General features: G+C 52.4%; 2 protein-coding genes and 1 pseudogene across 8 annotated transcripts in view; 1 reads left to right on the forward strand and 2 right to left on the reverse strand.

Moving 5' to 3' along the window:
• Positions 1-937: 937 nt before the first annotated feature.
• Positions 938-15391, reverse strand: SNAP29 (synaptosome associated protein 29). Its single transcript, XM_060120829.1, has 5 exons — positions 14732-15391; positions 9697-9893; positions 8829-8914; positions 7295-7393; positions 938-4039 (listed from the first exon to the last, which is right to left on the reverse strand). The coding sequence occupies exons 1-5, from the start codon at positions 15164-15166 to the stop codon at positions 3882-3884; spliced, it is 975 nt and encodes a 324-aa protein (XP_059976812.1). The 5' UTR covers positions 15167-15391; the 3' UTR covers positions 938-3881.
• PI4KA (phosphatidylinositol 4-kinase alpha) overlaps positions 15327-26988 on the forward strand; it is a 95200-nt gene continuing 83538 nt past the window's right edge. For 6 of the 7 annotated variants that reach the window (XR_009534670.1, XM_060120823.1, XM_060120824.1 and 3 more), the window contains exon 1: positions 15333-15520. Coding sequence is in view for 5 of the 7 variants with exons in the window: in XM_060120823.1 (XP_059976806.1) it covers positions 15383-15520 (138 nt within the window). In the remaining 2 variants the exon portion in view is untranslated. Of the gene's footprint in view, positions 15521-26988 lie in introns of all 7 variants that reach the window. The other variant, XM_060120826.1, reaches the window with a different exon arrangement.
• LOC132504380 (WW domain binding protein 1-like) lies at positions 25412-26429 on the reverse strand (annotated as a pseudogene).

Here is a 26988-nt window from a genome sequence, read left to right on the forward strand (position 1 = left end):
TGGAGGTGCCCCTGGTTTGAGGTTTGTCTCTGGCCTTTGTGGATCCAAAGCCCTAAAAGCCGCCTCTGTGGGGGAAGCAGTGTTGTGCACGTTCATGCGACTTGCTTCACTCCTGGCTCTTGGCCTACTTTCAAGTCGGGTCCTGCCTAGACTTCAGGAGAATTCTTCTGGGAGAATCCGAGGCACTAAAGTGCAAAGATCTGTGTCAGTCATCCTCTGCTCCAAGCTCCAGGGCCAGCGCCCACACTTCAGCCTGGTGATCCAATCAAGGAGCCAGACCCTCTCCCAAGGCCTTAGGCCAGAGCTCTGGCTTCTCACTTGCCTTCTTCGGCTCTGCTGGCAGCCCCAGGCAGGAGGCCTGCTCTTGAACTCCAGCCACGGAAGCACCTGGTGACTCCAGGGCTGGAAACCCCACTATTTAAAAAAGTCTATAAAAGGTGTTAATTACTAGGGTCCTTCTGAGTCCCCATCTCAGCTGGGCCTTCGACAGCCTTTCCCTGATGATCCACCTCTACCGTCCTTTCTCTGTTCCCACCAAGGAGATAAAGGCTGTCAGATGTCAGGTTCCTGCCACCCCCCCCCCACATTAATATGTTGAAGCCCTAAACCCCCAGAACCTCAGAACGTGACATTTGGAGACAGGGTCTTTACAGAGGTAATTAACTTAAAGTGAGGTCATTAGGGATGGACACAGGGAAGATGACGTGAAGATACTGTTTGGCCTGTGAGCCTAAAACATCCACTCTCTGGACCTTGAGGGTGTGCCAAGCCCTGAGCTGGACAGCGTTGCAGAGGCACCGGGAGGCAGGACAGATGGATTGACAGGCTTTCAAGAAGCACGAGACGTGGCAGCCAGAACCAAACACCTGAGGACTCAACAAGGAGGGTTCCCCCCCCCGACACCAGCTCTTTGAAAAGGACCTCACAGGAGGCAAAGTTTGATTAAAAAACAACTTCACATTTTATTTTAAGGAATATGGTCATTTGTTGAGTTGAAGGCATGAAGTACAAGAGCTGCTCTGACACACTCTGAGCAGAAGCTCCTCCTCCCATGTGCACTTTTAATGACTCGCTCATCGTTTTGTACACATTTCACCCATCAGAGCTGAAGACGCTTAACAACGTTGGTAACTTTAAAAATTCTGCAGAAAAGGCCTATGTAGGCAAAGTATAAGATTTTTACTAAATTGCTGTGGTGTACACTTAAAATCACATATTCACAAAAAGAAGTTAAAGAAAGAGAAATTAAAATGCACTTATGTGGGCTTCCCTGGTGGCGCCGTGGTTGAGAGTCCGCCTGCCGATGCAGGGGACGCAGGTTCGTGCCCCGGTCCGGGAGGATCCCACGTGCCGCGGAGCGGCTGGGCCCGTGAGCCATGGCCGCTGAGCCTGTGCATCCGGAGCCTGTGCTCCGCAACGGGAGAGGCCACAACAGTGACAGGCCCGCGTACCACAAAAAAAAAAAAAAAAAAAAGCACTTATGTACTTCCATTCTTGCCACCTGAGGTAAATTCAGGTCTCCTTTCCTATATAACACAAAAAAGACGTCCACGAGGCAACCTGCCACTGTTAACTACAAATCACTACGTTAAAAAGTTCCTCCGAAGGAAAACGCGCTTATTAAGTTAGGAGCACACGTAACATGTAACCAACCTTGAGTTAGAAAAGCCACTTTTTGGAAGGCACAGTTTGTTTCCAGGTTGACCATGGAATTCCAGATCTGTCTTCTGGATCCCATGTGGCAAGAAGGACAACCCCGGCCGGGTACCCCCATTTCTCCCTGACACGTGCGTCCAGAGGGCAGAGTTTTCCTCTGCTCACAGTTACCACACGCAGGTCCTGGAGGCTCCTCTGGTCCTGCTTTGTTCTCTGAAAGTGTGAGCGGCTCTGCTGTGTGAAGCAGCAGCCACTGGCCCTCAGTGGGTGTGGGAGCAGGTGGGGACCCGGCAGAGATGCTGCCCAGCACGAGGATGAGACAGGCCCTTGGCCCAGGCTTTAGAATGAGGGATCTGAACAAGAACAGAACCAAATATACGGGGAGACATGTGTGAGGGAAACGTTTCTAGAAGAGTGAGGGCAACTCTCCCTCCACAGCTTGGGGTAAAAAGGGGGTGGTGGTGATGGGCTTCATCAATCCAACAAAAGACACAAAATAAGGTGCTACTTTGCTTCAGATTGGTTAAATCACTAACCCCATTATGTGAGAGGAGGGCTGCAGACAGTGTTTGCAAGTGGCCTTTGTCTGTATTTATTTGAACAGAGAAGCTCAGGTCTAGGCGTGCTGACTAATCTCCACGTGTCTATGCCTGAGGGCAAGGAGCAGGAACAGTTATCATGACACCCATTGAGGAAGGCGTCAGGGAGGAAAACCCTGGAACATGCCGGGTGGACGGGCACCCCCAGGCTGCCCTGCATCCTGGTGTCACGCTTTGGAGCAGCCTTTTTGCTGGAAGCCCTTTGAACTCGTTCAGTGTGGGCCGGGTGGACATGTAAAATTCTTCCTTTTTCCAGTTACCAGGAAAACAACCATGATGGGCTTGTGATAAGCAGATGTGGGTCTGATTACCTTCCACAGCATCCAAACGCCCTGTGACATTCCCAGTGATGTGGGTCAGACTCGCAGGGCGGCTGGAACATGACAGAAAGATGTGTCTGCCCACAGAGGCTGTCAGTGTTTTTAGGAAAGTCAGGCATTATGGAATGGAACTTCTATATTTGAATTGCTACATAAACGCTGTTGCATTGCTGCTGCCCCTTAAAGACGTTCCTTTGCTTTAAGGGACTTTGTTTATATTCTACTGAACCAAAGTGGTGAAGGTCACCGTGCCGGGGCAAGGTTTCAGGGTGAAAGGCACTGTGATTTTAAGGTTTCCAACCTAATCTGTCTTATTAAAATCAGTCCCTTTCACCATCTTCAAAATATTTTAATTTATTTGCTTTTAAAAAGACCAGGACCTCGTGGCTTCAATTATTTTGTTGGAGGTACCAACGTCAAGAAATTCCTTTAAGTACAGAAATCAATTTTAATTAGTACTTTTAAATGATTCTCTTTTTTTGTAAAATGAAGAGAGAACAAGCTAGGCCAGGTAGAATGATAACATCTGGGCTTTTTTTAAAGCCATATCCTTCTGTGCACAGTCAGTGTCATTAGTGGAGCTCCAGTCCTAAAACTGGGGCCAGAGAATCAAGTGATGGGTCAAGGCATGTTGCCAGCAGCACAGAAGAGTGGGTGGGAATCCTGGATGGGCCAGGGGACCCCAGGCACCAAGTAAACATGTTTGGATGGGGGGCCTGGTCCAGATGACCTGAGGGCAGGGAGCTTGGTGGAGCATGTCTGCGTGATGCTCCTCTCTCACGCTCTGCAGGCCTCAGACAGCTGGCCAGGGAGCCTCCAGCCAGGGCAGAACGTGTTCCTGACCCTGTGCAGGGGCAGCGGGGCTCACCTAGCTCCCTATGTGCTTCCAGGCGTCACAGTGAGCAGGGCTGGTCTGAACCCCCTCCTACTAAAATCAAACGCCTGCTAAGGGGCTCAGAGCATCACAATGTGCTCGTGGGGGTCGGGGGGAGAAGGATGCCCACAAACACGGGTCACATGGCCCTCAGCGCTCTACCTCGCGGAGGCCTGGGGACGAGAAGCACAACAGACGGAAGCAGAGGCCGGCATGACCACCACTCTGCCCGCACACCTCCAGTCAGGGCCCTCAGAGAAGTGGGGCACATGCTTTCTCTACAACAAAACCTCTTTTGAGACCCACTCTGTTACAACATTTGCAAACACATGTGAAATCACATTCTAAAGTAATAACTGAAATTTCTTGGGCGTTTAAAAGAAGACCTTTCAAATCTTTTCATCACGATGGAGTGGAAATCCGCCTCCGTCTTCAAAGCTGCCGAACTTTCCTCTCTGTACTCTTGATGTTGATGTCTAACTTGTCCACTTTGGTTGTGAGGCGGTCAAGAATGTCGTCCTGCTCCTCAATCTCTGTCTGCATCCCCAGGGCGATGTCCTTCAGCCGGCCCAGGCCCACGGACAGCTCATCTGCGGGACAGGAGAGCACACACGGGCCTGAGCCAAGTCACAGCATCGGGACCTGCAACCCCAGATGCTCCCCCCATGGGCTCGGCAGCACTGCAGTCACTGACCCCTCCTTCCTGGAAGACAGGCCAGATGCCAGGGCGTTGGTTACATGCTCCAAAACATGTGCAAGTGAAGAGAAAGCAGTAGCGCTTAACAGGAAAGCCACTCCTCCCTGCCACCCACCAGGACACCCACTATTAGTACACGGTGTTTATTTTAGAAATTCATATAGAGCCACACACCTTTCAGCTGCCTTTGAACCTTACATCCCCAGCTCCCTAAAGCTGGGTCAAGCACAGGTCCAGAGTGGCAAAGAGGAAGATCCCCATTTGGAAACACATCTGAGATACAGCTCAGGCTTTTCCAGTCTTTATAATAAGTATTTCCCTTCTTTTAAAAAAGTTGTAAAAATCAATCTCAATTCATTTTTAAGAGAAATAAATTCTATGAGAACACGGTCAGCCTCGAGTATGTGAAGGGCTTCCTTAGCACAGTGACAAAGAAAGAACTGACCATGAGTGGGGAGGAGACCAGCCAAGGGGCCCGGGGTCCCCTGATGGGGCTGTGCAGACCGCAGAGGGGAGTCGTGACGTGATTGACTCTGTCCAGATGAATATAAAGCCCCTTCCCTGTGTGTGTGTGTGTGTGTGTGTGTGTGTGTGTGTGTGCACGCATGTGTGTGCCCTGAATGTGTGTGTGCATGTGCACAGGGTATGGGGACGGGGTCACACCCAGAGCTGCTTTCTGCCCTTTTACTAGGAAAGAGCTGGGGGAAAACAGAAGAGGTGGTGCTTTGTAAGCCTTTTCACTAAGTTAAAGATAAAACATTAAGTAAAAAAGGTCAAAATACACAAATAGCTGGCAATGGCACCATAAATCTAAGCAGAATCAGAGTTTTTAGAAATGGTCTTCCTGGGACTTCCCTAGTGGCGCAGTGTTTAAGAATCCATCTGCCAGGGCTTCCCTGGTGGTGCAGTGGTTGAGTGTCTACCTGCCGATGCAGGGGACGTGGATTCGTGCCCCGGTCCGGGAAGATCCCACATGCTGCGGAGCAGCTGGGCCCGTGAGCCATGGCCGCTGAGCCTGCGTGTCCGGAGCCTGTGCTCCGCAACGGGAGAGGCCACAACAGTGAGAGGCCCGCGTACCGCAAAAAAAAAAAAAAAAAGAATCCATCTGCCAATGCAGGGGACACGGGTTCGATTCCTGGTCCAGGAAGATCCCACGTGCCACAGAGCAACTAAGCCCATGTGCCACAACTACTGAGCCCGCGTGCCACAACTACTGAAGCCTGCATGCCTAGAGCCCGTGCTCTGCAACAAGAGAAGCCACCGCAATGAGAAGCCTGTGCACTGCAACAAAGAGTAGGCCCCGGGGCTTCCCTGGTGGCGCAGTGGTTGGGAGTCCGCCTGCCGATGCAGGGGATGCGGGTTTGCGCCCTAGTCCGGGAGGATCCCGTGTGCCGCGGAGCGGCTGGGCCCGTGGGCCATGGCCACTGGGCCTGCGCGTCTGGAGCCTGTGCTCCGCAGCGGGAGGGGCCACAGCGGTGAGAGGCCCGTGTACCGCAAAAAAAAAAAAAAAAAAAGTAGCCCCCGCTCTCTGCAACTAGAGAAAGCCGGCATGCAGCAACAAAGACCCAACGCAACAAAAACAACGAAAAGAAAAGAAAAGAAAAGAAAGCCTGTGCCCCTGTGTCCCATGGACACTGACAGCTGTAAGGCCACCCAGGTCTCATGGAGCTGCCGGCAGCTGGGACGGCTTGGGACCCACAAGGAGCTGCACTGGGGTGAGAAGCTGGATCAGGGAGGGCCGCCTGGCAAGGGACCGCCAGCAGGGCCAGGCGTCCAGGAGGCAGAGGGACCTGCCCGGGGCAGTGGTGTGGCCCCATCAGCAGGGCCCATGGACGGCCGTGCTGGGGTCCCCTGCGCTGCTCTGTGTCCCTCTCACCCTGCCGTCCCAATGCACACCCTCAGCCTCTGGGGTAGGCTGTCCTTGGTCTTCTTCCTGCTGCACTCCCTGCATTCCTGAATCTTGCCCCCTGCAATAGGTCTTCCCCCCAGCAGGCACCAGTGCCAGCCTTTCTTGGTGGGGAAACCTTTGGTGGGGAGGACGGGGGGCCCGCCAGTCCCTGTGTTTCTCTGGAGTCAGGCCTGGCAGATACACCCTCTGCCTGATGCCTTCGGCTCCAGGGCCGAGTCCAGAGGACAAGCAAGCAGTGACCTCCGGGGTGCCCCTGGGCTCCGAGGGCAGACAGCAGTTGAGGTTCAGGGTGGAGAAACAGAAGGAATGACACCAAAGCAGTTGTCACTGCTGGACGGTGGAATTTGGGTGTTGGTTTCCTTAGGGCACTTGCCTAACTTCACAGTTTTCTACAATGAGTCTATGTGCTGAGAAACAAAGGTTAAATGAAGGTTAAATAAAGGATGTGGGTCTGCCTCACGTGTTGTCTGCACCAGTAGCCCGGGCTGCTGGAGTGGGCACTGCCCTGGGAGAGCTGGGGGCCCGTGTCCCCTGGGAGGAGAGAGCAGGGGAAGCATTCCTTTCTGTCTCACCCTCTTTGCCATCCCCTAAGGGGAAGGAGGGTTGGCAAGCGACCTGGGTGGCCATGGGGGAGGTTCACACGCAGGGAGCAAAGGTCAGAGGGGGCTGCTGAGGGGCCAACTCCTCCACCCGACTGCAAATAACCCCCTCCTCTCTCCATTTTCGCTTTCTGGGCCCTGGGTGTAAAGTAGGGACAAAACTGAACTTCTCCTGTGTTTCTGGAGACTGGTTAGGGAGACACCAGAGAAGCCAGCAGGTATGTGGTTACAACAGGGCGCCCTGGAGCCCGAGGCCCAGGAAGCAGGGTGCCTGGCCACGCGGCCAAGGTGCTGCTGGCCCCATGTATGCCTGACCTGCTGGGCCGCCTCCCACGAGCCTTCCAGTTTTGCTCACCTGACCCTGCCCGAGCCCAGGGCACACGGAGGAAGCAGGGTGGCATGGCCGGGCGGTGAGGGGGGTGGGCAGAGCCCAGGCTGCACAGCGTAGTCCCCAGACCCTGACCCTGTCACTGTCACCTCCCAGACAAGAGGTGGGGACGGAGACAAGCGGGCAGACCCCAGAGAGGATGAGGGGCTGGGATGTTGCACACGCGCACGTGCGTGTGTGTGTGCAGGGGTGGACAACGGGGGGCCCCGGCGCACGCAAGCCGTGGTGCTGGTGGCGGTGCTCTGGTGTTACCGAGGTTGCTGTCAATCCTCTGGTGACAGGTGCGCAGGTGCGGGTTCCTTGGGTAAGCCTCGGAGCTCATGGCAGAATCGGCCCCTCCAGGGATGGAGTCTGAGTTGACAAAGAAACACCAGGAGGACGGTTAACCGACACACTTGAAATGCCGCTTCACAAAACTCATCTTAATCTGGAAAACGGGTGGAAGGACTAAGGCAGTTGGTTCTGAGGCCACTGAGAGGCAGGCGGGGGACAGGGAAGGGGCGGGAGGGAGACGCTTCCTGAGGGCAGCCCCTCGGAGATCAAAGAATCCCAGCCTATGGGTCACCTGGTCAGCCACGGACCCTCGAGCTCAGGAAAGAGATTCATGCACGTAATGGTATGGCAGTTGGAGCAGCCACCACGCAAACCCACACAGGCTCCGGAAAAAGAAACGTTAAATGATGCACATTTGCCCCCAGAAATCTTCTCTGAACCTCAGTTTCCAAATGCACACAGAAAAGCCCTGTCACCCAGGGTATGTCTTCTGGGGACCATCTCTTTCTAGACTTGGGGTCTCTCCTTCAGCATGGCCTACGGAAGCCCCTCAGCGCACAGTCTTCTCCCACTTCTTCTGCAGCTTTTGCCTTCCCAGATGAACCTCCGGGCCCTCCTCCGCCAGGCCTCCCCTCCGCTGTGCCCACAGGCGGCACAGGAAGCATCTGGTTACTTCCAATGTGCCTGGCTCTCTAGGGGTCGACAGAGCCCCCCGGAGGCCTTGATTCCTTTCCAGATGAGGGATGTTTCTGGGCCCATCATTTGATATTAATGGGACGATCTGACACAAAACACCTCCTATCTCACACTCCTTGTCCACACGGCCGCTTCTGCGCCCACTGGGGCTCAGGGGCTACATCAGCCTCCTTCTGTCACTGCAACAAAATACCACAAACCATCCTTTGGTTCTGGAAGTCAGACGTCCAACCTGGGTCTCCCCGTCCTCAGACCCAGGTGTCAGTGGGGTTGGTTCCCCTGGAGGCACTTAGGGAGAATCCGATTCCCAGCCCCTTCCAGCCCCTGGAGGTCAATCCTTAGCAGCGGCCCCTCCTCCACCTGAGAGCCAGCTGCCCGGCACCTTCAAACCTCTCACTCCATCACTCTCTCCTCTGCCTCCTTCCCACTTGCAAAGGACCTTTGCGATTTCACTGGGTCCAACCGGAAAACCCAGGATAATCTCCCCAACTCAAGTCAGCCGATCAACAACTGTACTTCCCTCTGCGATCACGATTCCCCTTTTGCCATGTGACCTGACATATTCCTGGGGCCTGGGGATTAAGGCGTGGATGTCCGGGGGGTCATATCCTACTCAGCATAGGTGTTTCCCTGCCTGAAGATCTCAGAGCTATACAGGCCAGGCTCCCACTCCCTTATCCCTCCCTCCATGGGGGAGCAGGGCTGAACCTGCCATAACGCACACCCCCTGCTCCCTGAGAGAGGCACTGAGGCCCCCGACGCCCCTACCCAGCGCAAGGTGTCCCCGCAGAACCCGTGTGTGGGCGGGAGCACTGACCTGAGTCATTGAGCTTCCTGAGGTTTGGGTGGCTGGTCTGGTACTGTGCCTCCTGGTCTTTACTTGTACTTATGGCTTCTTTCAATCTTTGGATAAAAGTTACGAGAAGAAGAAAACTTTTAGAAAGGAAAAGCACCTGTGACAGTGCAGTCTTTTCTAACAGTGCCCATGTGAGAAAATCAAATGCCTTTTCTGACCAAGATACAAAGCCAAATGAATATTCTAACTGCAATTATGAAAACACTGAATAAGGGGAGCAACCTACATTCTTTGTGTTACGGTAGGTAAGGTGTAGATTTTCTGTAATGTGGTGATATTGTCTTTATAATAAAAGACAGATACAATGATCTGACATATAAGCAACAATCATGTTTTAGCAGAAACTGAATTATTTTACGTTTGAACACATGGCATTTATATGCCAGCCAAAATTGCAGTATGATTTTATTATACCTCTAGCCAAAAATTTTGAGGAAAATAATCTCTGATTTTAAAATGATAATCAATGGGCAACTTGAATTAGATATGGGGAAGCTGGACATGAAAACTTTTTAAAGCAAAAATTCTGTGAAGTGAGTCACATTTATACTGATTAGAGTGAACATTCTCTCTTTCAAATTACCAGGAGCAGTAATTTATGGAGACCCAATTCACGCACAGTTTGCAGACTGAACAGCGGTCACATCACACAATCAAGAGCAGTGGAGAACGCTTCTTGTTTCAAAATGTCTGAAGACAAATCCCTCCCAGTGAGTAACTTTCAGGGTCCTTTGGTCCCTTTAAGGCATGAGAAGTGTCCTGAAAGGCTCGGCCACCCGCACTAAACCCCCCTCTGCTGCTTTGCTCCAGCCAGACGGGCACCGCTCACCTGCTGCTGGGCTGGGGGGCAAGGGTGCCATTCTGCGCAGGTGGGGTCTCTGAGGGTTTGGTTCTGAAGTAATTGACGAGCCCTCCGAACACACTCTTGATGCTGTTGATGTGCTTCTGGCTGGTCTTCAGATCCTGCTCCATCTTGTCCACCATCTTCTCTGTGCGCTCCAAGGCCCCTCGCTGGCGCACGAGTTCCTAGGGAGGATGAGACGTGATGGCATTGCACCTTCTGTAGCTCCCCGTCACCCGCAGAGGAAGGCTCTCTGTAAATCCTCAGCCAGCACTTGGTGATGGCGCAGCCCCCACCCTAACCTGAGTCCCGCCCGAGCTCTGGAGGGGAAGGTGCCAGCATTAAGTGTCTCGTCCTGATTGCGATTAAACTCTGGTTTTGAACAACCAGCAGGCAGAGGTTGATCTGGAGTTGATACGCTGAATCTAGAAACTTGAGAGTTACCCCCATCAATGTCGCTCCCCTTCCCAGGGAGCATGACACACATACGCACCAGCAGGGACGCAGGAGCTGGTGGGGAACATGCTTGAATGCGGGGCTCCGTCCCGGCAGGAGTGACAGTGTAGAGTGGTCTTAGGTGGCAAGAGAACCACCAAGGGCAAAGGTTGGTGCCCCTCGCTGCATGTGCAGGCTGCCCAGGCCGCTCACACCGTGTGTTCCCGAGAAAGGCCTTGTCTGGCTCCTTGCCCTCGTATTAGCCTGAAGAGTGACTTTGCTTCCCAGAGTCCTCAGGTCAGCCTGACAGTCTGCACCAGCAATGTGGTTTACAGGGTGGGGGGCCTTGAGCCACACAGTGTGACCTCTGGAGGGGCTGGAGACTCTAGTCAGCCAGGCGGGCAGCCGTGCCTCCTGGATGTCCCACGTCACAGTGGGGGAAGTGCAGGCTGCACACACAACTCCACAGAGAGGGGACAAAGGGAAGCTGTGCTTGCTCTCCTGGACTCTGCCCACCAGCTTGTCTCCCTTGAGGATTTTAATCTGCATCCTTTTGCTGTAACAAACCACAACCGTGAGTATAACTGCTCTACTAATTCTGAGTCCTTCTAGGGAATCGTTAAACCTGAGGGTGCTCTTGGGGACCCCCACAACACCTCTAAACAGCACTTCTCACTCTCAGAGGCAGAAGGCTGCAGAGCAGACAGCCCCTGGGCTTCCCCAGCACAACTCCTGGTCAGCAAAGCAAGGTCTCCCAGACACCATGGAGGCCACGGGTGAACATTTTAGGAAGGAGCAGCAGACGCAGCCAGATGCCACGGCGCTGGTGTGGGATGTATGACCTGCCTGGACAGTAAAGACCCGGCCTCACAAGGTGCCTCACAGCTAAGAAGCCAGCAAGTTTGATCCTAGAACTTTTTAACAGTCGAATTCAATCACTGATCCTTTATAAAATCTACTGGGAATTACTTAACTGAGCAGCTGATCGTCTCCCTCCATCAGCTTCTGCTTCAGGATAGGGTTGTGCTAAGAACTCTGGCTGCATCAGAACCAGCCCGGGCTGCATTGGAGGTGAGGCTCTGGTCAGTACAGCCCCTCACCTGGAGAGGGGACAGGTCTGCCCAGAGGATGAGGGCACCACCCCAACTCACAGGGACACCCAGAACAGAGGGCTGCGATGGCCTCCGTTCCCAGGCTGCACAGGTGTCCGTCCCCATGTGGCCCACCTCTCTGAACTGAAGGCCCAGCAGGGTTTGGCGACTGTCGAGTGCTGGAAAGACTCAATGAGGTGAGGGGGCCCCACACGAGACCGTGTGCAGGATGTGCTGGCCGGGCTGCTGAGAGCATCCTGGCCCGACTCCCCTTCTGCTGATGCTAACCAAGCTGGCCACTCAGGCCCTCATCCAAGGTTTGTTGCTGGACTCCCTCAACTGAGACCCTGGGCCCCACAAAACATCACTGGCGCGTGCTCAGCAGCCAGAGGGGGCAGGCGGTCTCCTTGGCCAGGGTGGTGAAAGGGCACATGAAGACTGCGTCCACGTGGGACACAAACAGGCAAACCATTAGGGGACTGGTCGCAGAAACAGAAGCCACTAGAATCCACTAGAGGGACCACGACGCAGAAAGAGCATGGGACTTCCCTGGCAGTCCAATGGTTAGGACTCTGCGCTTCCACTGCTGGGCTGGGCTCAATCCCTGGTTGGGGAACTAGGATCCCACAAGCCACTCGGTGTGGCCAAAAAAAAAAAAAAAGAGCAGCGCATCACGTGTTGCTATGGAATGCCCTCCACCTTGTCAAGCAACGTGCAGTGTGGAATATACAGAACACTTCTTAAGTTAAAATTATAAAAAAAAGAAAAAGATAAGTATAAGCATGTTTTTTTGCGGTACATGGGCCTCTCACCGTTGTGGCCCCTCCCACTGCGGAGCACAGGCTCCGGATGCACAGGCTCAGCAGCCATGGCTCACGGGCCCAGACGCTCCACAGCATGTGGGATCTTCCCGGACCGGGGCACAAACCCGCATCCCCTGCATCGGCAGGCGGACTCTCAACCACTGCGCCACAAGGGAAGCCCTAAACATGTTTTTATACACAGAATATCTCCACAGGGACACTGCAGGAACAGAAGGTGAGTGGCAGGGGGTAGGGGGGCAGCGGGCGGGAGCAGCCTTCACAGCCTTCTGTATCATCTCAATTTTGAACCCTGTGACTAGATTATCACTTCACACCTTAGGGAAAGAAAAGAAGAAACAAATCATGCCTTAGGGAAAGAAAAGAAAGAAACAAATCATGCCTGAGAAGTGGAAAAGCCATGTGGCCTACAAGTCTCTATGGTTCTGCACTGTGCTCCCCAGGCCGGCCCACCTCTCCTCTATCCTGTGGGGTCAGGACCTGAGGCGAGAGCCTTCCAGAGAGGTGAACCCTACAGGTTTCTCAGGAGAAGGGCAGCTCTCCTTCACTAGAGGTGACCTGACTAAGTAACTTTGCCGCTGCTGCCACGCTGGGCCTAAAAAAGTCAAGTCCTCAGTGTCTAAAACATGTGTCCTGTTTCGGCACCTCTCAGCTGGGTATGTGACGGGCACCTGTCTAAGTTAGGAGGTTAGTTTAGTGGTGATTTGGGTCTGCTGGGACAGAGGCCACCACCAACCCCCCCCCAATCCCCCAGGGGAATGAAAGAGCTATGAAAGGGATTCAAAGACAGTAAGACAACTTGGAGATTATGGGGTAGGGTGGAGATGGGGGTGCTGACCATTCCTGCCTCCCAGGGCCTCCAATAATTGAGAACTGATTCAATCCTGGAAAAATTCCATGTGTAATCGCACTGATGACAGAGCCTGTCACCTGCTCAGTCATGATCATACCGTACCTCTCACAGCAACACCTGGCTTGGCCATGCCAAGCCTCACGGCCTGAGATGCCACTCTGCCTTTGCTCTCATGGTCCCCATTATAGGAAAGAAGGAACTTTGGGGGCAGCATGGGGTTTGTCACCACAATCCTTATGAAACAACGTTATCCTCTGTGTTTTTGGCACTCCTGACCTTCCCTCTGACTGTACTGGGTCCTAAGCTCCTCCTCCAGGCCCTTTCCTGGAAGGCTTCCTGGGCGACACTTTCCTGCTCAGGAGCTGTGGCGTTGGGCCAGTGTCTTTGCGTGACTCTTCTCTTCCTTGGGAAGTCCCTCCTCCTCCTCCTATCTACACCTTAGCCTTAGAAGCCAGAATCCAGGGTATCCTCTGCCACAGTATTCTACTTTCTATCACTCTGATTTCCTACTTCACCCGTTCTCAGTTGCCAAAGATGTCTTTATTTTTGGCTGTGCTGCTTGGCATGTGGGATCTTAGTTCCCTGACCAGTGATCGAACCCGCGTCCCCTGCATTGGAAGTACAGTCTTAACTACTGGACCACCAGGAAAGTCCCCAAAGATGGCTTTTTAAACAGTTCTTAGTTGGCTTCCTTGGGCCTGGGACCCTTAATCAAGTGACCCCTCCACCTGGGCCCTAAGACCTCAGGCAAACCTCCCAAATTTTAGTCAACATTTTCCATTTAGACTGTAATGTAGGAATCCAGTAGACACAAGCAAAACTTCCTCAATGAGGCTAAAGACAGGCAGGTGGGCCACTGAGAGATCGGGTGGTAAGGAGAAGTGGGGAAGGGAGATAACCCAAGGAGGTGGTAACGGGAGAATGATGGGATGGACCTCAAGACTGGCCAAGACTGTAAGTGACCAGGTCAGAGGGAACTTTCCCAGAGAAAAGAATTACGAAGAGACCCAGGGAAGAACATGATGCTTTAGCTTCCAGAACTACAAATGCTTAAATTGAATTATTTTTAGCTGATATAGCAATCACAGGTTATTACATTTTTTAAAACTTTCTAAAGAAATGCCCAACACAACTGTTATTAGTACGCTGAGGCGAGAATGTGGTGCCTAAGAAAGAACAGCTCTTATCCAAGGTCCTACTCTCTGAAACCACCTATGGACGTTAAGAAGAACTGCAGAAGCTAAGCTGGGACGGCAGACTGTCACAGACCGCCCCCGTCTCTCTAGGATATCTTCGTCGGGATCGGGAAGGAAACGTAAGGCCCTAGACTCGACCAGACTCGGGCTCCGGCGCACTCAGCAGTGTCCAGGCAGACAAGACCTTCACTCCCCTCCTAGCGAGGCGGAGGAGCGCTCAGTGCCGGTAAGAACCCAAGGTCCATCTCCTCGGACGCTTGACACCAGCAGGCACAGTCCTCGCTGGGTCACTCCAGGAGGAAGGGCTGAAGCCACGGGCCAGGCTTCTGTCCAGGGAATGTGTAAAAGAAACAGACCCTCCACGTCCCTAACCCGGGGTCTGCTGTCTAGAATCCCTACTTACCTGGACCGAACAGCGTGGAAATGACCCCTGACGAGGCGTAGAAAAACAACAACCCTGTGGACTAAGCTCAGGAGATCGCCAGGGGCAAACTGCCCCTTTCGGGTGTGAAAACGCGCGTCTCTACGTAGCTAACAGATTGTTACCGACCGTCCAGTCACCAAAGTACAAGACCCGTCCAGGCTGACCGGTCGAGCCCCCAGGAGCCCCGGGGACCGCGGACTCACCTCGGAGGAGGCGACCCCGATCCTCTCGGACTCGTACATCAGGGACAGGGACCTGCCGGTGCTGGCGGCCGTGGCCTCGGCCCGGCGCAACACCTCCTGCCGCAGGGCCTGCTGCCGGTCGGCGGGAGCGCCGGGCCAGTCCGTGAGGTCGCGGTTGTCCGTCCACGGCGCCGGCCGGACGCCCTCGTCCTCCGCGTCGTCGTCGAACGGGTTGTAGCTTCGGGGATAGGCCGACATGGCGCCAGCGCTCGGCCTGGAGCAGGCGGGAGGAGCCGGGCGCGGCCGAGGCGAGGGGCGCTCTCTGACCACGGGGCAGCTGCAGTATCGCAGACAACCTACAGAAGCTCCCGTACGCCCGTAGCCGGCGCCGTGCAAACTCCTTCCGCCAGAAGCTTGCGGAGGCCCTGCCTCGGAGCCGACCATCGTGCACCGCATCGGGGGGAGGGGGCCACGCCCGGCGCTCGCGACCGCCGCAGGCCGCACGGCTCCCGGCACCCCCCAGCGGTGGATCTGCCCGAGGCCACGCCCCGCTTGCGTCGGCAACAGAGAGGTCACGTGGCGGGGAGGCCGGATGGAGCCGCGCCTGCGCCGTGAGCTTCGGCTGTCGCGATCCCGGTGAGGGAAGCCGGCGGGCGGTGCCGCGAGGCGGTGATGGCGGCGGCCGCGGCCCGGGGAGGCGGTGGCGGCGGCTCCGGCTCGGGCTCCGGCGCGTCACGGGGTTTTTATTTCAACACGGTCCTATCGCTGGCCCGCTCCCTGGCCGTGCAGAGACCGGCATCCCTGGAGAAGGTAGCTCGGCGGCTGGGCGCGGGCTGACAGGGGGAGGGGCCTGGGGCGCGGGAGGCGGGGCGGGGGTCTGCGGGAGGCCGAGGGGGTCCCGGCTGCCGGGGGCGCGGGGTGCTCTTGAGGGAGGAGCCGGCGCGGCTAGGTGCCGAGGGCCGGGGAGCTGGCAGGCGGAGGTCTGGGGCCCTGTGGCGGGCGGGGCCGTGAGCTCGGGCGGGCTGAGCCGCGGGGCCGCCTGGTGACCGCCGGGCGGGGGCGGCGGCGAGGGGCGCGGGCAGAGCCGAGGGCCGGGGTCGAGCCTGGGGTCGGCTCCCCACTCGCTCTGTCTTCTGTTTCTTGACTCTGGGGCGTTGCCGTTCTCGGGGAAGGGGCGCTTTTCCGCGCTTTGCCCTCAGTGGTGAAGGGCGGGTGAAGTAGCGTATCTGGAAGCGGTTTCTGAGACGCACATTTGCTGCGCATTGTTTTTCTCTGAGACTAGAGGGGGCGTTAGACCGGCTGAGAGAGGGTGTTTGAAGAAAAGAATTCAGGCCCCGGGGGTTCCTTATCTTGGGAGAAAGGTGAAAGGCAGCCTCAAGAGTGCCTGGGACGGTGGGAAAAACGCAGCTTTTAGAGTCGGAACGTCTCTGCACCGTCACTGTATGTCGTCTTGGACGTTCCTTTAACCCTCAGAGCTTCTGTGTCCTTATCTGTGAAGTGAAGTGGTTCTTGAGCATTAAATGAGTTCAGGCAGAAAGTGCCTGGCCCAGAGTTAGGCTCAGAGTAGGTGGACAGTAAAGGGCAGCTTTCCTCCCCCACCAGGGCGTGATGATGAGTGAGCACGAAGGGATGGGATTATTCTTCCCTACAGCTTCCTGGTAGATGGAAAGAACGTTGTCTGACAGCAGAAGAGCGCTTGGGAGTGGTTTTATGGCTCTGGTGAGGGAAGTGAAGCTAAAAGGCTGTTGCACACACCTTGGCAGAGTGACCTCGTCCTTCGTTGGCTTTGTAGGTTCTCAGACTTGCACAGTGAGCAGGTCTTGGGAGACTGATGCCAGCCTGACTTCTAGTTAAAGGAGGAGTGCAATAGAATGGAAAGACTATGGGTTGTAGCCATAAGATCACCTGAATTTAAATCCTGTGTCATTCACTTACATTCGTGTGAGTCTGGGCAGGTCAGTTCACCAGTCTGATCCTCTGCTTTCCCCTGCAAAATACAAGGGCCATACTTGATACAAGTATTGCGAAGATTGACAGAATGACATGAATAAAGGGAGGCAGGTGGGTGCCTAATGAACGATCACTGTTATTGCATGAGGCTGAGTGATGGACCACAGTGCTGCTTTATGGACTCAAATCCATGCCAGCTAGTCAGCACATTCTCTTCTTAGGAGGAGGACCAAAAGTTGTATCAGAAGTTTGCTTGCTGGACTTGGAGAAGAGGGTGCAGGGAATTGGATGATCTTAAAGAGGGTCCTGCGGCTCTAGGAGTGGCAGCACCCTTCCTCACTCAGTGACTGAAAAATGCACCTTCAGCTCAACTCGCCTTCTTCAGTCTTCTTCACTAGTCACAAGAACATTCTGTAACTGCAGCATAGTTTTGTATCTTATGGTAATGCTTGGGTAATCAAGATTACACAATGTTTTACAATGAATTAATGCAGCTTTTAGGTTGGGCTCCCTAATACCATTCAGTTTCATCGGCTCATTTACAAACCATAGCAGGAAAGAGTTAACAGAGCCCGGGCTGCTGTTTTTTTAAAAATTAAAACTAGGCGGGCTTCCCTGGTGGCGCAGTGGTTGAGAGTCCGCCTGCTGATGCAGGGGACACAGGTTCGTGCCCCGGTCAGGGAAGATCCCGCATGCCGCGGAGCAGCTAGGCCCGTGAGCCATGGCCGCTGAGGCTGCGCGTCTGGAACCTGTGCTCCGCAACGGGAGAGGGCACAACAGTGACAGGTGTCTTTCTTTCTTTTTTTAAAATTAATTAATTGATTTATTAATTTATTTTTGGCTGCGTAGGGTCTTCGTTGGTGTGTGTAGGCTTTCTCTGGTTGTGGCAAGCGGGGGCTACTCTTTGTTGCAGTGCACGGGCTTCTCATTGCGGTGGCTTCTCTTGTTGTGGAGCATGGGCTCTAGGCGCATGGGCTTCAGTAGTTCTGGCGTGTGGGCTCAGTAGTTGTGGTGCACGGGCTCAGTAGTTGTGGCGCACGGGCTCTAGAGCACAGGCTCAGGAGTTGTGGCACATGGGCTTAGTTGCTCCACGGCATATGGGATCTTCCTGGACCAGGGATCAAACCCGTGTCCTCTGCATTGACAGGTGGATTCTTAACCACTGCGCCACCAGGGAAGTCCTCGGGGCTGCTGTCTTCAAAAGGGCTTGCTCGCGAGGTTGGCCCTTGGCTGTCATCGGGAACTTTGTGCTTGAACCGTTCCTTCCATTCTCTAACTGATCAGGATGGTTCACTGTGTCTGAGTCTGTGTAAGCAGCATGGTTTACGGTGAGCACCTGCTTTCCTTCTGGGAATCTGGAATTTTGATGGTTGCTAGGCAGGCAGTGCCTACATGACCAGCCCCCAGTAAAAATCTTGACACAGACATCACTCTCGTGTTACTGCATTGCTTGCTGCTGTAAGGGGTGTGTGCTTGGGGTGCACCCTCACAGGAGGGAGAGACAAGAGGAAGCCCTTGCACAGCTTTCTCCAGACTCTCTACCTGTGTCTGTTTCTCTGGCTTGGATCCTTTCACTGTAATGAAATTTATCTGCAAGGACGACTATGTATGTGTGTGTGGTCCTGAGGACCCAAAGCTACTTCTTTCTCAAGAGGAGGTTTATGTAGGTGGCTGATTGCATCGGAAATATGTGAATTCCTCTTGTCCTCATCTACGATTTTGAGACTTGATTATACTTGGGATCACTGTTACTATTTAGTCCTGTACTGTATGTCTGCTTGCTGCACTCCCCTACTTTAAAACAGTTGATGAGAAGCCCTTTGCATTCCTAAGGGAAAGATTCTTGAGGTTCTTAAGAGTAAAAGAGTTTCTGAGTACCCACCTGGGAAAAGAAAGCTGGGGACTTAAGCAGGGAGATGAGTGTTGAAACCCCCCACCCATTTCTTTGTTTTCATTTCTCTTTCTCCTCCTTTTTTCCAGAGAAGACAGAGGACTGAGTGGGGCCTGATGCAGATAGGGTTGACCCAAGGAAGGCTGTTTTCTGAACTAGACCTGACACCTCAGCTCAGACACGGGAGCTCAGGCAGCCTGACATGCTTTCAGTGGCACTGGGACACATTAATGACACAACTTACCCTATCTTTGTCCCTCGGCATGCCACAGTGGGGTTGACTTACTCCATTCACCCACCCTAACCCCAGGCCGTGAAGCCAAGCCTATCACTACTGAGTGCATTTTACTTGTCCTTAATTCCTTAATTTTTCTCTTTCATCCAGAAAACATTTATTGAGCACCTATTGTTAATTGGTATGCATTAGGCCAGGTAAATAAGAAACTCCTAATTTGATTGCTTACGTGACCAGCAACAAGTCAGTTTTGCTGCAAGTCCCCCATGTGCTCTTGTGCCCCATGTCTGGTGACCAGATTCCTGCTGTGTTCAGGTAGCCAGACCCAAGGGCCCTGGGCATCTATTCTAGGATCCTTATCTGAGCTTTGACCTCTTCCTGTTAGGCTGCTTCTAAGACTGGAGTCCCAGCCCTGAGGCCCACCCCTGGAATTGCAGCCCACCTCTGAGGACACCCTCCGTGAGGCCCACTCAGGCCTCAGCCCTCTCCCTCTGGGGGAAAGAGAGGAGAAAAATTGAGAAGAGAGTCCTGCCTACACTGAATCCATCTCTGATTTCCATCTGCCTGCCCATCTTTTGCTCTACTTTCCTGGATCTTGCCTGTCTTGAGAATGTTGCTGAGCCGCCCCTGCCGAGCCTCCTCCTGGCTCTGCCTGGTCATACTCCTCTGTACCCTGGAAGTCAGGGGACCTGACCTGACTGTTCCTGCCTCTTCTCGCCTGGCCTGTGCCGTACTAACGGACCCTGAGCCCAGGATGTGGAGAGTTCTAGGCAGAGCTGCAAAGCAGGCAGCATTCTGTGCCCTCCTGCTCCTCTTCCCACCCTCAAGAGGCTTTGATCAGACTCCTTCCCCATTTCTGAAAATACTCTCTCTTATTCAAGTTAGGGTGCCAGAACCTTGAGGTGTTTAGCTAACTATTGACCTGATGTTTAAAGGGCACTGTGGCGTTAGGGACAGGCTGGACCCTCCCTGGTGGACAGGTGTGCTTCAGGAGGCGCGCTGGGTAACTCTTATAAGTAACTGGAGGAATATGTGGCCAGGTGCTTAGGACAGTGAGCTTTCTGGAGTTCATGTTTATCCAGTCTGTCCTTTAGAGTGGTCTGCTGTGGAGTGAAAATCCTGGTATTGGCATTTTTTCAGCATCACAAAGCTGAAAATTTCCCATCCTGCTCCCATTCCTTTGTGAGGCCATGTTAAAAAACAAAACAAAACAAAACAAAAACACGGAGAGGAGAGAGAATAAGCTTCGGCAGAGGATATTCATGTTGCTAGAACCAGTGTTATTAAATCAACTGTAAAATATTTTAGGAAGAAATTGGAAGAAGAAAAATATCTTACCTGTAATCAAGCCACATTAACTGTGTTAGTTTTCTGGGGCTGCTGTAACAAAGGGCCACCGTGGCTTAAACAACAGAAATGAATTTTCGCACAATTCTGAGGCTGGAAGGGCTTGATGAAGGTGTCAGCAGGGCAGGTTTCTCTACAAGCCTCTCTCTTTGGCATCTAGATGGCCGTCTTCTCCCCGTGTCTTCACATGGTCTCCCTCTGTGTCTGTGTCCTAATCTCCTCTTCTTAGAAGGACACCAGTCAGATTGGTAGGACTGGCCCTCCCTCATCACCTGATTTAACTTAATTACCTCTTTCATGACCCTATGTCCAAATACAGTCACATTCTGAGGTACCTAGGCATTAGGACTTCAATATATGAATTTGTTGGAGGACACGATTCAGCCCATGACATTAACCCATCAGCACTGTCATTTCTTAAAGCTCTTTTTTAGTTTTTAACCATATATAGCTATGTTCACTTTATTGCTTTTTGCAAAAGTAGCCCATATTTATTACTTTGATAGTGGCATGTCATTTTTTGCGTTGACAGACCATACTTAAGCATTTCTCTGTTTAGACTTTCTAGTTTTTCCATGTAAAACAGCATGTTTGTACGCTTAGCATGTTGTCTTCTTCTGAATTACATCCTTGTGTTAAGTCACTGATGGGTCTTGATGTTTACTGCCCACCTGTTTCCAGAGGATTGTACTTAGTTGTGATAGCATCAGCAAGACACCTTGTGCATGTTTATAGCTTCACAAGGTTGGATTTTGCTGTATTTTTTCCTGGCAACTCAGTCAGCCTAAAAGGGTACCTTACTCTTTTGAGCCCAAGATAATGATATTGACCGTGGTTGGCTATTTATATTGTGAATTAAGCAAACAAACAGCTCCCAAGGCAGAATTGCTAGGATCGTGTGATGTTGCTGTGTTTTTGTTTTCCGTTATGTGGAAACTTGAATGTTCTGTGTTCTCTTCATGCTTGCAGTCCTGCTGCTTGAGCACTGACTCCTGGCTGTGACCACTCTGGGTTTGCTAGGTGTGCACACAATCCTGACCCTCAACTAACTTACAAATTAGTAGCAGCAGTATTAGGTGCAGGGCTGGCCGGTGTCTGTCCAGAAAGGAGCTGGTGGTGAACTGTGTAGCTTTTCAATAAAAATACCCTGGGAGGATATTTAGCTGTTTTGTACTTTGCTGGGGTGGGAGTGGGAGGTGCAGATAATTTCTAATTTGGGCCCCAAACCTTTTCTCCATGGCTCTTAATAGGTTTGTGAAGAATGTAATAGAAGGTAAAAAAGTGAAAAGTGCTCCGAGAAAGCAAAAGTATTGGGAGGTTACCCTCAGTTGAGATTTTAAATAGGGATGGCTTAGAAGCCATGAGGATGGGCATTTGCAAGTACTAAGCGCATTGGCGAGGGAGGGTCATTTCAGATGGAGAGAACAGAGGGCACAGCACAGAGGAGAATGAGAAACAGCAGGTGATAGTGTTTGGCGGAACAGGATGTGTTTAAAGAGAAGAGTGGAGATGAGGCTGGCGAAGAAAGCAGGTGACCTTGTTTATGTTCCTAGACTCAGAGTCTGCATCTAATTGATGAGACAAGGAAGATCCCGTGGATGTTTCAGGGCCTGAGGCTGGTGTGCGTTAGGAAGCTGATTATGGCTGTGTTGTTTGTTTCAGTGCCCTAGGGAGAATCAGGAGTGGTGTGTCATTAGCCCTCTGCTCCCCCAGAGGGCAGAGATGTTCTATTTCTGACTCCTCACCGTGGATTCTTTTTTTCTGTCAGTGTTTGCAGTTTGCATCCAGTGAAAATGTGGTTGCCTCCAGTCCCTTCCACCAGCAGCTGTTCCCATCATGGATTTTAGTTGCTGAAATGTTTCTGTGTACTTATTTTCCTGGTTTCTTATTTATATATTTTTGTATTTGCTTCTCTCATGAAAAAAGCTTGGCCTTTTGTGAACATTGCCAAGCCAGCCAGAGCCCTACTTTCATTTGTGTGAAAACCTGATGCGTAAATACAGGTTTGAGGCAAAACCCCTCAGGTCTCCCTTGCATTTATTCGTTGAGTCTGAGAGGCTCTGTCTTTGCTGTGGAAGCCATTCTCTTCTGAATGTTTTTGTTTAGAGCTGGTCTGGAAGCCGGGATTCAGGACAGCCAAGGGTACACCATTATGAAAGCAAAAGATGGTGACCTCATCCACCCATTCATTCATGCACTAAGTCTTTGAGTGCCTGCTGATTGCCAGGCACTGTGCTGGGCCCTGGATGGGCGCCTTGGAGGGACAAATAAATAGACATGATCTTGCTGTCATGGCGTTTACCATGGAGGGAGACAAACAGCCTTAAACAAAGAACTACAAGTAAATATGATTTAAAATGGTAACAAGTGCCATGAAGCAAAAGTAAATGGTATAAATGGTATAGTAATTTTTTTTTCGGGGATTGACTTTACTTGGGCTTCTCACAGTGGTTAGAGCCACTCCGTCTTCAGAACAATCACAGCACAGGAAATGCGTCACTGAGGCTGCCCAGAAAAGTCTGACCAGCTGAATCTTATTGCTTAAAATACACATATTCACAATAACTGATAAAGGGTGACGTGCCTCACACAGGAATGTGTATTTGCAAATCTTCCAAATGTAGCACCAAACCCTCGACCAACCCCTTTCTTCTAGTTCACCTGGAACATCAGACTCCCTCAAATCTTTCTGGCTCCCTCACAAGTCCTTCAGCTCCCTACTTCCATCTTTCGTCATGCAGGGCAGCCTCATGTAGCAGGGGCCAGACTGTGACGCTGGACTCGAGCCCAGCTCCACCCACTGTGTTTTCTTCTTCTCGTGCCTTTCGGGTTGGATGCTGCAGTGAACCCAGCATTAAACACATGGACCAGTTCCCTACTCTGACTGGAGAAGGAATCCTGAGAGCGCCAGAATCCATCCTTTCAACCAGTTAGCTCAAGCAGGATTCATTGTGGTAAAACTTGATCTTGAGACACTTCAGTGAGTTGTTTGGGATAAAAACAAAAAACAAAACAAAAAAAGGTGGCAGGAAAAGCATCTGAGAGCTGCTGGCACACTCCTGCCCACTCTCGCCACACACCAGCCACGCGCTGGACCTCAGCAGAGGGAGGTAAGCCCTACAGCACTGTGGTGGCCACCAAACCCTCCTGGCAATTCTGGGCAGGGCTGACGTCTGGGCCACAGCCAGTCCGAGCTTGACACTGAAGATCTAGTCCAGCTTCTGTCTGAGGTTCCATCTTGGCCTTCTGTCCCAAGCGGTTGTGGACACCCCCAGGGGCTGACGCCGAGGGCCAGGAGCAGCTGAGGGAGGCAGACAGGCTCAGAGCACGTTTCCGTTTACAGGGGGCAGAACACAGGCCTCTGAGTGTCCATGGAGCAATGTGCAAATTTCAGTGATGGGTAGAGTAAAACCTCTACTTGGAGCACAGCATCTCTGGCAAACGTGGGGACTGCCGCCAACAGTGCTGCTGAGTACACCCAAGTGCACAGCCATTTGCTCAGTAAACAGTAAATGCGTAAAATAAATTACCTTGAGAGGGCTGCGCCTGCTCCAAACATGTGGGTAATGTGAGCAGTGTCGCTGCTGTTCAAAGTGTATTCACAGGAAAGCAGGGCTGGGGGCTCACACACAACAGACAGACACACACAGGTTATCCAGGAAGTCACTGTATACGGACTGCACTTTGTTCAACATAGATTTTGGTTTTGTGGACTCCAAACTCAGACACCCATTCATCTCACAGCCTTGGATTTGTCTATTTTGTGTGCATGTGTGTGTGTGTGTGTGTGTGTGTGTGTGTATATACATATATATATACACATACACATATATACGTGTGTATTCATATATATACTTTCCTTTCTTACCATAATATAAATGCCTAGTCTGAATGTCATCGTTCAAGAGTGGGGGAAGAACCAAACTCTTCATATGAACAGGGCTGGACGGGGAATGTTAGTTTCGGCAGTTTGCTTTTTCCATTCAGATTATTCCTGTCAGAGCTCAACTGGTTTTTGAAGCCAGACTACAGTGATAAGGATCCTGTGGTCCTTCAGGATGGCTGTCTTCACCCTCCTACCTGGGCCACTTAGACACTTGACATAGGCTACAAAAATTAGTTATCCCATTCAAGGAGGGGCGGAGCAGGGAAAGGGCAAGAAAACCACAGATAACCAAGGCATTTTTTCCAAATGGTCAGTTTGAAAAAACAAATAAATAAAACAACTTATTCAGAATCAAGAGAAAATACTGTGTGAGTCAGGCTGCGGGACTGCCCTTTCTCAGGACCCACAGCCTCCTCATTTGTTCGTAGAGAACAGTGATATGTGAAGGCCGGCAGATGTGTGCTTGGGGTGGGGGAGGGTACTGATCACCTGTGGGCACAGATCAAAGGGCAGAGATGCAGAAAGCTACACCTCTGTCTGCTGCCACAGCACAGGGCCTCCTGCTCACCCACAGAAGTTCCAAAGATAGCCCCCACTCAAGCCTGCACACAAAACATCTCCTTCTGGCTCAACTGTAGCCAGGACTTTTTGAAGGCCAAGTTGGAAAAAAGCCACAAATTTTCCTTTTCCAAAACAGAATTCTTGCCTGCCCATTGGTCAAGTTCTTATTTTCAGCTCGCTTTTTTTTTTTTTTTTTTAAGAGAAAAACCAAAGAGAAGGCAGGTGTAATATTCCACACTTGAATCAGTCCGCAGCCAGCCAGAATCTGCTGGGAAGGGACCCCTCCAGGATGCATCGTGCCACCTCCATCTCGTCACCTGGAATTTGAGAGCACAAGCCCTTTACCAACCCACCATGCAACCGCCGGTCAGCTCTCATCCACCCACAGGAGGATCCCAGTTATCGCTCCGGAGACACTGGCAGCAAGGGGCAACAATCCCCGGATCTCTGGGGGCTTCACCCAGGGCTGAGACTGCCACCTCTCTTGGACTGAGATGCGGCAAGGTTCTCGTAAACTCACACCAGAACATGAATCCACTCCATCACCAAGAGTCACCTCAGGGCACAGTCTCATCCCCTCCTTGGGGGCTTCTGAAACACACATATCTCTGACCCAAGCAGGTAGTGAGACCTGATGTAAAGGGGGACAGGGTGGGGTATGAGGAATGAGTCACAGGACAACTTCTTGGCCCTCCATGACACTGTGTTTCTATGGGGGGCGAGGCACCCACACCCCAAACTACCTGGAGATGCAGGAAAATGCAGGAGCAGAGGGGGAAAAAAAAAAACACAAGGAACACAGTCACTTAATGCTTCTCTCATGGTTCTCCCCTACCCTGGTTGCGTCGCCAAGTTCTCGGGTGCAGCCAGGGCCTGCTCTAGCTGGGGGAGCTGGTGCTCGTTGATGGTGTTCAGCAGCAGGCAGTCAGGCAGCCACGGCGGGTGGGGGTGCCCAGCTGGGCCTGCTCCTCCGAGGGCTGGCAGAGCCCTTCCTCCTCGTCGCCAGGGGGCAGCACGTGGCAGCTGTGGCAGAAGTCCAGGGGCATGTCCAGAGCATCGTCGATGAGCACATTGAACTCTTTGAGGTCGTCATCGTGGTGGCCCCAGTTGCACACACACACTTCGATGCCCGAGTCACCTGTGAAGCCATGATGTCTGCCGGGTGTCTTGTCTTTGCTGTCAGGGAGGGCGCTGCCCTGCTCGGAGCTATACTCTTTCAGCAGCTCCTCCTTACATTCGGAATCTTTGTCCAGGAAGGTCCCAAGGTCCACCTCCCCCAGGCCGGCCACAGAGCCGCTGGACTCCATCCCAGGGGCTTTGGTGGCTGCTGGGTCTGCTGGCATGTTGGAGGGCTCAGGGTCAGCGATGCTCGGGGGTCACGTGCTGCTTCTGCTGGGCCTGACAAGGGGCTGCTCTGAGCCTCCTGGGAGCCCCTGGTGGGATTGGCGCCTGGGGAGCTGCCGCCTGTAGGGCCACAGTGCTGCCCACAATTACTCAGCGCTGCCATTTTATTTCAAGTTTTTACCAAACTATTTACTACCTCCTTATGAGGAAGTGGTGAACAGACCTCCAACTCCTCCCCCACCATACAGTGCCTTCCAGCTCCAGCAGCAGCAGGTCAGGATGAATGATGGTCCACACGAGCCAGAACCACCAGAGTTCATAGTAGTAGTTGCAGCACTGAGACTGTTAACAGCAGCGTCCTGTGTCACAGATGTAGCTAGCTTTGATTGTTAGTACCCACGCAGGTTTCTTTATCCTGCGGGGGTTCAGCCCTGGCTGACAGGGGGCTGGGCAGCGCCTGGAGGAGCAGGTGCGCCATGCCACCCAGGAACCTTCTCCTCTCCATCCCCCTCCCGCTCCTCCACCACCAGCTGCCACCTCCTTCCTCCTCCTCCCTCTCCTTCTCTTCCCTCTAAATGGTATAATTGATTTACAGTGCACACCTGAAACATTGTAAATCAATTATACTTCAATTTAAAAAGTAAATGATGTTGGTGAATTTTATCTCAATTTAATAAAAAGGTAAATGGTATAAGGAGAGATAAAATGGGCTCCCAGTTTATAGGGGGACCAGGGAAGACTTTATTTTTTTATTTTTAAAAATTTACTTATTTATTTATTTTTGGCTGCATCGGGTCTTAGTTATGGCACATGGGCTCTTCATTGCAGCACACTGACTTCTCTATCTCTAGTTGTGGCGTGCAGGTTTTCTCTAGTTGAGGCGCTCGGGCTTAGTTGCCCCTCTGCATGTGGGATCTTAGTTCGCCAACCAGGGATTGAACGTGTGTCCCCTGCACTGGAAGGTGGATTCTTTACCACTGGACCACCAGGGAAGTCCCTTAAGGAAGATTTTAAACAGAGCTGAAGGAGGTAGCTGATGAAGTGTGTACAAAGGAATTCTCCTA

The sequence above is a fragment of the Lagenorhynchus albirostris genome, chromosome 14, assembly GCF_949774975.1.
Source record: "Lagenorhynchus albirostris chromosome 14, mLagAlb1.1, whole genome shotgun sequence".
NCBI lineage: Eukaryota > Metazoa > Chordata > Mammalia > Artiodactyla > Delphinidae > Lagenorhynchus > Lagenorhynchus albirostris.